Source organism: Myzus persicae, unplaced genomic scaffold (genome assembly GCF_001856785.1).
Source record: "Myzus persicae strain clone G006 unplaced genomic scaffold, MPER_G0061.0, whole genome shotgun sequence".
Taxonomy (NCBI): domain Eukaryota; kingdom Metazoa; phylum Arthropoda; class Insecta; order Hemiptera; family Aphididae; genus Myzus; species Myzus persicae.
Genome location: NW_019103925.1, coordinates 140,518 through 153,242, shown reverse-complemented (window position 1 = coordinate 153,242; position 12,725 = coordinate 140,518). Strand labels below are relative to the sequence as shown.

Here is a 12,725-nt window from a genome sequence, read left to right as displayed (position 1 = left end):
TCGAAAATGACCTTTCTGCAGTAGCTGTTGTAATGGGTAAAGTTGCCACGATTTTTAACAGTTTGTAGACATTTGGATAGTCATTTTCATTACAATTATTAAGTAACTCTGATAAATTAGATGGAATTTTAGACAAATTTTGTAGAGAAGTCCGCCATAATTTAAGTTCTGCAATAACTACTAAAGAAGAAAAAGATGGCAATAATTGTAAATATTTTTTTACTAAATCTGTTATTTCATTTTCAAAAGTATCTGAATTGTCTTTCTCTTTAATCGGAAACAAACAATTAAAGCTCTTCAACAAAGATTTATGTTTTAATAAAAGATCACTTATCATTGTTATAAAATTATCTAAATATGGAATAAATATTGTCACTCTGTAATATTCCTCAAGCGTAGTAACAGCTGTATTATCTTGATGTACTTGTTTACCAACACGACGAGGCAAAGAAATGTTGATATTGGAATTCTTACAAAATATTTCTGCTCTTTCAAATAATAATTTAAAATCTTTTTCAACATTTTTTCTCATTCCGTTTAAAACATTTATAGAATTATCAGCCATATTAATAACATGAGATAAATCAAATCCAGGTGTTTGTAAAAGTTTACTTAGTGGTAAACTAACAGCAAATACTGTTGATATTATATGTATAGTAATCTGGAATTCAAAGTTATTAATCACAAAATGCAATTCATTTGCTGATGAAGATGTATTTTTATCGGGCCAACTGCTTATTTTTTCTAGAGCATCAATCACAGCATCTTGTAACTCTAGATAAATTATTACCGAGTCATGGCGCTGCACCCAACGTGTTGGACATAATTGTTTTAATTTTGTATGAGATGAAATAGGTACAATATTTTGAATAGATGTAGTTAAAATATTTTGTCCTTTTGGCGAGTTAAAAAAATTATAAATTGACCCAACACTTCCTAAACAGTTTCTTATTGAAGTAATATTACATGCATCAGAAATAGCAAGATTCAGACTATGAGATGCACAATGTACGTATATTGCTAGTGGACATTTTTCTTGGACATAAACGTGGGCACCATGAAATACACCACTCATTGCGGCAGCACCATCATACCCTTGGCCAATCATGTAATTGTAATTTATCCCAATCAAATCAAGCGAAGTTAACAGTGTATTAGCAAGGCCTTTACCAGTGACATCAATTACCGGAACAAACAGTAGGAAATCTTCATTTATTTGACCATTATTAAAATACCTCGCACACAAAGAAAATTGTTCGATACCAGAAATATCAGATGTTTCATCTGCTAATATCGAAAATATTTTTCGCTTCATTAATTTTATTGACTATTTTTTTTTAAATAATGTCCCCACACGTTGAAATTATTTCATTAGCAATCATTGGACTTGTATAGGAAGCATTTTTAGAACAGGTTTCTAAGTGCGTTTTTAATGCTACATCACCACTATCAGCACGAAATCTCAACAATGAACGAAAATGTCCATCATTTTCATTAGGCTCTGTTAAATTCAAGGGGCCACTATCTCTATGACCTCTTAGAGAAAGATTTTGTCTGCCACTAAAAAATGATAGTTTCAATGATAGGAATAAGATTTTTTCTATTTTCAATTATTTTACGTTTTATTCCTGAATCTACTTGGATATCTATAGGTTCGACTTTTTTTCCTAAAATTTGTTTGGCACATGTTCCTTTTAGAATACAAGTTTTGTGATGTTCACAATTTGTATTATTATTAAATACTTCAATAGCATCTTTCCAGTTTTTAAATGGTTTCTTTACCAAATTACCAAAAGTTTGTTTACCAACACCTCCACCCTCTCCAGCAAAAAAAACACAATATTTACAGTACGCTCCGTCATCTTTTTCAGAATATGCCAACCAATTCCATCGTTTAAACCAACACCGTTGAAATTTTAAATTTCTCTTACGACTACTAGGAAAGACGTAACTATCGTCAGGTACCCAAATATCTGAAACCGTATTTACACAATGACTTTTTTTATTGATAATTTCTCCGATATCGGTCGATCTACAAATTATTTCCTTTTGAATTATTTATGTTATCACTAACATTTTGACTATTACTTGTATTGATCTCGGTATTTTCAAGTCTGGTTGACATTAGTTTTTTTGACATAGGTAAAAAAAAGAATTAATTTTTCTAGTCTGCTTATTTGTTAGTGAATTTGCCTATAATAATAAATAATAATAATAATAACAATTTAGGAAATCAATAAAATAATATTACTTCTATTATAAAATTTAATTTCAAATTCAATCGAAGCCACAATATTGACTGGCAAAGCGAAGGGGAAAATTGTACTCATCCCATGTATCCCTCTGATACCAACAGACCTGCCATTTAAATTCAAACGATTGCAATTCTCCGTGCGCTTATCATTCGAGATGCCCATCAATAAGGCACAAGAAAAAACGCTCCAAGTATGCGGTTTGAATTTGGAGGAGCCGTGTTTTTCGCACGGGCAACTATACGTGGCTTGTTCAAGAGTTGGCACTCCAAATTCTTTATTTGTGTATGCCCCAAATGGACAAACAAAGAATATTGTTTACTCAAATGTGTTGGATTAATAATAAACAATTTGAAAAAAATTAATGATTTTTATTGCATTTTTGTGTTGGTGCTGCGAAGCGCACAGGGGTCGGCTATTAATTATTATAAAACTAATAATTTTAACTGTACAACCTACGTGCTCTAAAAAAGCACTAAATATGCAAGCATATAGACATTAATAGAATGTTAGATAATTCAAAATATAATTAACAATTTGAGCTTACCATCCATGAGATATATATGAAGGTTTTCAATAATTTTTAACTTAAGAACAAATAATGGTAGAATTTAAATTTTAAGTTTATTTGATAGCTTATCTCATGAGGAATATGAATAAAAAAAAATATAAATAGATTTAATGATTTTTAATATAAATATTTATACTTTTGTGAAAAAAAAAAATGAAAAAAAAAAATAAATAAATTTTAGTCTTTGTTTCCATATTTCATAGAATATCCGTTAGAGAGCGTTGTTTATTTTAGTATTTATGCTACACTAGCATTAAAAATAGATTTCATGATAACCAATTGTCGCAGTTAATTCCCCCTCCATCAAATCGCATTGAATATGTGGTACATTATAATCAAGGTTTATAGATAATAAAGGTTGCCTCATAGTCACGTAAACAAAGCATTCCCCCCGCAGCGTCTTATTACGCATGACGTCATCCGTTGGAGAGTTTCGCGGGCGGCTGTTGTGTCGTATGTACATACAATGCTTAATATTCATACTTACTGCTATACTTGTCTGCTAATTAATGTGAATTTGTGTTTTACATGTGTTTATTACTACTTATTAGTGTACCTACCTATAATATTTTAATCATATTATATTAAAATATTTTCTGTTTAAGATAGTAGAAACCTATAGTATTATGTATGTATTCCAAGCATACTATTCATAATAATATACTCNCATTATAATGACCCACCGGTTATCGCGACAGTAGCTGTCGCCGACACTTTATTATTATTTATTACACATTTACACTATTATTAGTTTTGTGTAGCGTTGCGCGAGCGCTTGTAAGTTGTTTGTACATTATAGATAGCCGATTTCGCCAATTTTTTGTTTTTTATATTTTACGTATTATATTGTGAATATACAAAAATGGCTCATAAAATATTATCTAGCCAAAATATAATGGACTAGTTAGACGGTGACGAATCGGAACTGGATTTTTCTTATGATGAAGATGAATTCCCAAATGATGAACTAGACCAACTTTTACAAGAATTTAATAGTAATTATACTCTTGATACCGAAATAGATAATTCTAATATTAATAATGTCCTTACTGATAATAATATATTGCCTATGATCACATCAAAAAAAAATATAAAATGGATACAACAACCATTTAATACTCCTAATATTGAATTAGATGATCTTGATATTACAGATCCAGTAATTGTTTTACGTAATCCGATCGATTATTTTATGCACTATTGTAATGATTATTTTTTTGAAACTCTTGCATTCAATACTAATTTGTACGCTATTCAAAAAAATTTAACCAATTTTAAAGCAACAAATCAACAAGAAATACGAGTGCTAATTGCAATACATTTAATTATGGGTTGTCTTAAATTTCCTAGAGTTAGGATGTATTGGGAAGAAAATTTTAAAGTACCAAGTGTTTTCAATTCTATGTCAAGGGACCGTTTTTTTCAACTCAGACAAAATTTACATATAATTAATAATTTAGACATTCCAAATAACAATCATGATAAATTTGTTAAAATCCGTCCACTGTACGATCTAATAAAAAAAAAATGTAATGAATTACCAAAAGAAAGAAATCTTTGCATAGACGAACAAATGGTACCTTTTAAAGGTAAATTATCTGTTAAGCAATATATGCGCGGTAAGCCATGCCCATGGGGTGTTAAAATATTTGTTTTAGCTTCAGAAAATGGAATGATTTACGATTTTATACTGTATCAAGGAAGTTCTACCGAATTAAGTCAACATAATTTAAATTTATTTGGTCTTGGAGCATCAGTTGTCTTGCATCTCGTGCACACTGTAAAAAAAAATTCGCATTTTTTATTTTTCGACAATTTTTTCTCCACATACAATTTATTTGAGCAGCTCTACAATCTTGGTATTTATGCGGCTGGAACAGTAAGACCAAATCGTTTCGCTAAACCTCCTTTATTACTTGATAAGCAAATGGCCAAATTGGGTAGAGGGGCCACGTTTGAAATAAGATCTGACGTTAAGAATTTATTTAGTATAGGCTTAGTAAAATGGTATGACAATAAGGCCGTTACCTTAGGTTCAAATTTCATTACATCAGGAACAATTGATACAGTACAAAGATATGATAAAAAAAAAAGAATATATCACTGTAGAAAGACCGGAGATCGTAAAATTATACAATTCAAGTATGGGCGGAGTAGACAAAAGCGATCAGTTAATAAGTTTTTATAGAACTTTTATTAAATCTAAAAAATGGACTTTACGCCTTATCACCCACGCTTTTGATTTAGTTGCTAGCAATTCCTGGCTTCAATACAAAAAGGACGCTACTGAATTGTGTTTACCAAAAAAAAAAATATTAGATTTGTTACATTTTCGTCTACAGTTGGCAGATGAATTAATACGTTCTACGCGAAAAATAGTGACAGCAAAGAAAAGTAAGGTGGGACGACCAACTAGATTAACTTATAGTTCACCAAATTTTGATACTGCAAGTACAAGTTTTAGTCATCTTCCTTCACCTTCTCCTACGTCGTCATCATACTCTTTAAACCAAACAAAAAGTCGTACTGACAGTCCAATCGCTTCAGATGCTGTTAGGTATGACCGAATATACCACATGCCACAAATGGATAGCTTGAAAAACGCGACAAAGTGCAAAAATCCAACGTGCTCAAGAAACAACAGAACACATTTTTTTTGCAAGAAATGTAATGTCCACCTATGCTTAACGAGAGACAGAAATTGTTTTGAAGAATATCATACTAAAGTTTAAACAAAAGTTATCAAAGACAACAAATTTATTTTATAATGCTACAAAGATTGATTTATTTTATTTTATGCGACAAAGGTTGATTTACTTTATTTTATAATTAAAAGTAATAAATATTTATTTTACTGGTGTTATTAGTTTTAAGAAAATGAGGATATTTACGAATAAAAATAAATTTTAAGTTGTTAATACATTTAAGATTTTAGATTTAATTGTTTGAAAATTTAATAAAAAAAAATTTAATAAAAGTATTCTTTTGTGTCCTGTGGGTCATTATAATGACCCACTTCAGGTCTTGGAAAATTTAAGTGCAAAAATTTTGAAAATTTGCAAAATGATTACTTTTAGGATCCTAAATTGAAATATTAAAAAAAAAAAAAAAATTTATCGGCCAAAATAATTATGGGTTTGAAAGGGTTAAGCTTTCCAATGCGATATAAGAAACCACATTTTTCATTAAGTCTTAAATTGATTAAAACGTATGTTCAGAGAACTTCATAAATGAAAGAATAAAATCAGTAAGCACAGATAAGTTCAGAGATACCAAAACAATAGTATCGATATGACAACATTCGACATATCTATTTATATTCTTCAGTTAATCTCTCTACAATAGTACAATCGATTATCGATACCACGAAAATGCCCATAATTATATTTATTGTAAACAATGCTATAATACTATTAATACTATCAACCATATTATAAATAAATCTATTTTAAATTATAATATTTAGTCAGTAATAAATAATAATTGGTTTTTATGGAATGAGTCGGCTTCCGCGGGGCTCCGCATTTGCGCGGGGCCCTGTGCAGGTGCACTGGTTNTGCGGGCTGGTTAACGCTCATGGCTCATGGCAAAATAAAAATATTGTCATGAAATAAAATATTTAACGATATTAATGACCACTTGGGCGCTAGCTGCGCTTCTCGCAGGCCGCAATCGAGGTTAATCACTGGGCATCAAAAACATTGCTCCGTTGAGTAACCTGTATATCTTAAATCGTGGATAGTACTATCTTAAATCGTGATTATAATTTATAGTATCCTAACTACAGTAGTACCAACAGCATTAGTAATTTTATAATTCTAGACTAGATTCTGCTAATATATCATAGGTATTACAATAATAATACTACAATTAAAAAATATTTTTCTTTCTATAAGTATTTTAGTTATATTATAAATGAGTTAGAGTTAGTATAAATCAATATTTTTGAATTTTTTTTTTGCAGGGAAAAAATGGGGAAATTTTTAACCTTAGATTGGGGAATCTTAAAAAATTGAGTTACGAACCCTGCACTGGTTGCACCGCACTTACGTCGGGCCTGGAACGACGTTTATATTTTGATGGATTTGAACGATTCTTAAGACGCTCAATTTATTTGCCATTTAATAAATATATGTTTAAAATATATTGATAAATCATATTACTTACATAGTAATATTTTAATATTATAATTCCTATAGTGGAAAAATTTTAAAAAATGAAATGAACAACCTAGTGAACTCATTCATTTTTTCAATGAACGTGCACGTGAATGAATTAATTGTCTTATCGAGCGTTCCGAACACAGAGCAAAAACGTAGACCGGCCGGAGAATTCATTATACTGCAATCTGCAGTCTGCAACTATATAATCATATGTTGAACTAATTTATATTATATTAATAACGTTTTCCGTCGAGTCAGTGAAGATTGAACGTAAAAAATTAATATAAATTCAAGTATAAAAATTATATTATAAATATTCCATAAAACATGCTTTTACGTAAGACTTGCGTCGTGTCGTACAATACCAATCACATATTTGTTATAACAGAAAAGTTATATTCAATATATGATGGAAAATTAATGAAATATTTCAACTTGGCTTTCGCAAGGAGCGATATTGTTGTACGGTTGTACCTACCCACACATCAGAAATCGCCAATCGGAACATTGTATACGCGAACAGTGGTGAACTGGTAGTCGGCGACTCGGCGTCGACGTTGCGCCGTTGTGGATCGTTCGTCTACCGCGAAAACCTTGCGCATTCCTTATCAACTATCATCGTCCAAACAATATTATCTCTGTTATAAGCTACATTTTTTTTTATCTTAAACCTTGCCGTCTATAATTAATAATAATAACAACTCTGAGATAATAATAATATCGTTTATCGAGCATTTTGTCACTGCGTTTTCTCGTCGCTACTGCAAAGTTCAAACTGCCCGTGGCTGCTTCCCAGCAGCAGTCCGTTGGTCGTTCATTGTTTGCTTATCCCTCTGCCCGGACCTGGAGAAGAACGTCTAGTCGTGGTCTGCACCCTACATCCTGTCACCCAGCAACTCGAGCGCTATTAGATCTTCTTAGCGGTCGGTCCTAACACAACTACAATGTTGATGGTCGCTCACACAGTAAGTGCGCCATGTAATCGTTTGGTACCATGAATGCATTCCGAAAAATTTCAACGATCGGCTTATATACGTCCGTAGGTCACATACATCCGCGACTGTCATCTAGGTGTCCCGGCTTGGTGACTGTTTGGTTTTTTGATGGCCCTACTCGTATGTCATAGTTTATACTAGGATGACAATGTTATTCGGTTAATCTATACAAATTCTCTACAATTCATATAGAGTACATCAATTCTTATATTATCTGTAACATTGGCCAGTATGAGAAATGTGATGAGTTTCATTCAACTGATTGTGTTGTTTCTGCCGTTTGCGTTATCTGCAAGTCCAAATTGGATGTAAGTCATTTTACTAGCTAGTCTCCATTGGCAAGTGATTGTAGTCATTTTGTGTTTGCTAAATATTGTGTTATGTAGTTTGCGTTTCATTATTTTCGTTTTTACTATTGTGATGTTTAGCAATTTTTGAATTATTTATTTTATGTAACCATAAAATGCTTTCAATATTTTTGATCAAATTGATTATTTTCATTAAAATGTATTTTTTGTACGAATATTGTAGTACATTTTATTATAACATATTGTGTATTTGAATTGTATATGAACAGTCGTTTTAGCCTCTAAAGGTACAGTGAACTAGATTTCCTTACAAAAGTAACTCGTAACAGCTTATTTTATTATTATTACACTTTTGTTTGTAGTGTCTTCTTTGTAAGATAATATATTTTTCAGGTAATAGCTTGTAGTTATACATAACTTGTATGTATTCAAAAAACCTCAGAATCGGTACCTACTTTCATATAAATGCGTACACATATTAACCCATAGAGTTGATAATTAGTCCCTTTTTGTTGTTATTAGTTATTTTTAGTACTTTTATACATAATTTCTTCATTTTCCACTAATTTTAAATTATAGGTATTTAGGTATAATAGGAATACCACCACCTCTTCAACAACAACAAGCATCGCCAGGCTCAGAGATCGAGGATCCAGAAATAGTTCAAGCTAGAGCTGTTTGTAGTGCTTTACCTGGTTTAGCATCAAAACAAGTGGATGTGTGCATGAAACATCCAAACGCTATATACTCAGTTTCTGATGGGGCTAAAAAAGCCATTGAACAGTGTCAACTTCAATTTCGTCATGAACGATGGAACTGTTCAGTTATGGAAAATGAACAAAGTGTATTTGGTCCTACACTGGACAAAGGTTTGTAATTAACAATTTTCTTAGCGATTTGTTTTTTCAGAGAAATGAATTACTAATATATTAGTTGAAATAACTTTTTCTTATCTTTTTATTTGATATCAAATATCTTAGAATACAACTATTTTTAATAATAAATAATTAATGAATTTTTTTTATAACAGCAATAGTTTTATAAAACAATACTACTCTATCAATTCTTGTAACAATTGTAACATTATAGGCCATTAAACTCCATAAACAGTAAGTGGCTTTAATTAATGTAATAGAATTAAAATTCTATAGTATAGGTAAAATTACCTCTAAGATTTTGAGTGGAGCAATGAATGTATGTATTAATTTTACAATTATGTTTCCTATTTTTTATTTTTGTGTTTGAAGACACTTAAAATAAATGCTCTAATCATCTACTTTGGTGGGTCAAAAGAAGAAATGACTAAGTATTTAAAGATAACAGCAATAGATATATGAACAAATGTTGAAATGTCAATATTAATTAAATAATTTTTGATAGCCTTGGTTCTTGCTTGCACGGGCTTCAATTCCTGGTCACACCTTAAACAATTAGTGCCTTAATACTCAGACAGTGCCCTTATTTTATTTCATTCTTATTGTAAATTAATATTTCATAATACAGTGCACATAAAAAAATCTAAATATTACTAAACACAGTATTGCAGTAAACAGTTAATATATGATACCATTTAGATAATTGAGGGGGCAGTTCAGTCTTGTTTTGAAAGCAACTTATTTAACATTATAACTGATGAGTTTTTCTGTGAAGCTGTGCATCCACAAGCTGATGTGGGTCCACATATCCTATTAAATAAACACAATACTTGTCATTTAAATGTATTATTAAAATGCTGTTAGTTATTGCACACAAATATTTTTAATTTTATTACACTATCACTACAAAACAAATTTCCATGATCTCTGCCAGTATGTCATTATGATATATGCAATATAAATTATAATAAAATGTATACACACATTTTACCATGCCTCGCCCTGTGAGGACACCTATCAGTTGTGTATAAAACACATTTTGTCACATTGAATAATAGATGTAATGATAAAAATAAATGTATTATCGGACTTTAAAAAAAAAGAATATACATTAAAACAGTCTGCAATTAATAATAATTATTATGGACTTGTGTAGGTAGTAAAGAGACCGCTTTTATATATGCTATCACCAGTGCAGGAGTAGTGTATTCAATTACAAATGCATGCAGTTCTGGTAAATTAACTGAATGCAGTTGTGACTCTATGCAACATGGTCAAACGACACCTGAAGGATGGAAATGGGGAGGTTGCAGGTAAATATTACAAAATTAAATAAATAAGTTTGTGGTTAAATAAATATATTAATATATGTATATGCAACAATCATTTTTTCAGGTAACATTAAATCATGATTGATTGTATTATGACATCTTTAATTGGTATTGGTATAAAAATATATATTTCTTATAAATAGAAATATCTATATTTCATACCAATATGGTTAGGCATATTTTTTAAAGTGATTTTTACCGGACAACTATGGCTCTATAATCAAAATTGATTAAATGTGAGCCATGTAGTACTTGGCCTTGCATTTTGAAATCGCCACATGTCTAATATAATACGAAAATGAAATTTATTATTACCGGAAAATCTAATCACTGTATAATTCATACAACATTTATATATATATATATATTTTTTTTTAGTGATAATTTGCGCTTTGGATTACAATTCTCTCGAAAGTTTGTTGATGGTTCTGAACCCAATCGCCCGGATAATTTTAAAACCACAAAACAAAAGAGAATCTGGTCCAATCGCCTCAAAATGAACTTGCACAACAATGAAGTAGGCAGACAGGTAATACAGGCAATTGTTATCTTGTTTTCAAAATCTTTCAGCACATAATATTATCCTAGGTAGTAATAAACAGAACTTATCATTAAAATCACAATGATTAGTAACAATTTAATTTTTTTTTACAAGCATTATAATATGTAATGGGTCATATCAGGTTTTGAAGGCTAGGTTTAAAACTTGGGCACAGGCTAGTGAGATTCCATTGCAGAATACCTATGTTGGTTTAGGCGTTTGCCCCTAATATATATGCCAGAAAAAACTTATTTGTTCTATACCATTAATCTGCAGTTAAAAGTTAATTTATTAAAGTTATCTCGTTTTCAGATTGTAATGTCATTAATGAAAATGCATTGTCGTTGTCATGGTGTGTCAGGATCATGTGAACTAAAAACCTGTTGGAAATTTATGCCATCATTCAATGAGATTGGCAATGAACTAAAACAGAAATATGGAAAGGCAATTCTTGTATGTTGTGGATGAATTTTTTTTAATAATTGTCATGTTTGTTATTAACTTCCATTAATCATGAAAATAGATAAATCATGCTGTAAACGATTCACAAAAGAAAAATAGTACAATACATAAGAAGAGAGAGCCCCGAGCTTTAAAGAGACTAAAAAGACGAATGTTAGTTGAATCAAAAGAATTGGTGCATATACAAAAGTCTCCAAACTATTGTAAGCAAGACTTTGAAAATGGAGTACTTGGTACAGAAGGGCGGAAGTGCAATATTACATCAACTGGACCGGATTCTTGTAATAAACTGTGTTGTGGTCGTGGTTATATCACTAAGGTAATAAAAAATGTTAATAATTATAAATAGGGAATAAACATTTTTTTTTTGTTGTTCCTCAGGTTGTGAAGGAAGAAGAACACTGTAATTGCAAGTTTGTTTGGTGCTGTTACGTTAAATGCGATATATGCTACAAAAACATTGAACAAAAATCTTGTAAATAAATGAATGGGATTGAACGTGTACTTGGAATTAAATTTTTTATGATTGCTTCAAAAGAAATCTTTAGTCTGTTCTTATTCATAAATGCCAGTTTGCATTCAATTGATAGAAATAATATAAACAGTAAAACCTCCTTATAACGAACATAACCATTAGGGAAATATCCTTATAATTGAATATAACTGTCCCGGATAACCTATATCCCATATATTTTAGTCTCTTTTCAACGAAGAACTCTGTAGGTACCAAGCGAATTCTGTTAAAAGGGTGTTTTACTGCTACTAATTTTCTTATACATATCAATTATCATTAAAATCAAGCACATGCTACAACGTTCAGAATATTTTTATCCTAATTGTACGTTTCCGACCTCCCCAATTGAAGTTCACACACGTCTTCCACAATTGATTTACTGTCGCTTGCACTCGCATACTCTGTAGTATTCGAAAGCACATCATATAGCGTTTAGAGCATTAAATATTTATATTTAGTATTAAAATGTAATGATATATAAGAATGTAATATTATTATATCTTCATATATTAAATTATTATTCAACTATTAGTTTGATTTGTATTTATTTTATGACTCATACATTTTTATACAGGAGAAACGCGATTAAAATATGTATTAGACTTTTAATTTATAATTTAATAACTGTATAAATATGATTTAATACAAAATTAAGAAAAAGTGGTTATAACGTAATTAAATATAAAACATTTCACGAGTATTGAGTATTCAAA

The 12,725-nt window shown here is 30.4% G+C and overlaps 2 protein-coding genes across 2 annotated transcripts; both read left to right on the top strand.

Annotated features, from left to right (window-relative positions):
* Positions 1 to 2,409: 2,409 nt before the first annotated feature.
* Positions 2,410 to 5,555, top strand: LOC111036420 (piggyBac transposable element-derived protein 3-like). Its single transcript, XM_022318430.1, has 4 exons — positions 2,410 to 2,445; positions 3,728 to 4,603; positions 4,670 to 4,822; positions 4,878 to 5,555. Exons 1-4 carry the CDS (start codon positions 2,410 to 2,412, stop codon positions 5,553 to 5,555), a joined length of 1,743 nt encoding a protein of 580 aa, XP_022174122.1.
* A 2,073-nt stretch (positions 5,556 to 7,628) lies between these two features.
* Positions 7,629 to 12,269, top strand: LOC111036426 (protein Wnt-16-like). The gene is made up of 9 exons (XM_022318437.1): positions 7,629 to 7,951; positions 8,030 to 8,101; positions 8,174 to 8,289; positions 8,869 to 9,158; positions 10,321 to 10,477; positions 10,874 to 11,024; positions 11,349 to 11,489; positions 11,560 to 11,817; positions 11,880 to 12,269. The coding sequence occupies exons 2-9, from the start codon at positions 8,090 to 8,092 to the stop codon at positions 11,979 to 11,981; spliced, it is 1,227 nt and encodes a 408-aa protein (XP_022174129.1). The 5' UTR covers positions 7,629 to 7,951; positions 8,030 to 8,089; the 3' UTR covers positions 11,982 to 12,269.
* The last annotated feature ends 456 nt before the right edge of the window (positions 12,270 to 12,725 follow it).

Excerpts from the sequence above, each read along its gene's own strand:
- LOC111036420 (XM_022318430.1), top strand. The coding sequence starts at position 2,410 with ATGCCCATCAATAAGGCACAAGAAAAAACGCTCCAA. Across the intron at positions 2,446-3,727 it reads CACAAGAAAAAACGCTCCAA|TTAGACGGTGACGAATCGGA; the intron begins GTATGCGGTTTG and ends ATAATGGACTAG. Across the intron at positions 4,823-4,877 it reads ATTTATTTAGTATAGGCTTA|GAACAATTGATACAGTACAA; the intron begins GTAAAATGGTAT and ends TCATTACATCAG.
- LOC111036426 (XM_022318437.1), top strand. Across the intron at positions 8,290-8,868 it reads TCTGCAAGTCCAAATTGGAT|GTATTTAGGTATAATAGGAA; the intron begins GTAAGTCATTTT and ends TTTAAATTATAG. Across the intron at positions 9,159-10,320 it reads TGGTCCTACACTGGACAAAG|GTAGTAAAGAGACCGCTTTT; the intron begins GTTTGTAATTAA and ends GGACTTGTGTAG.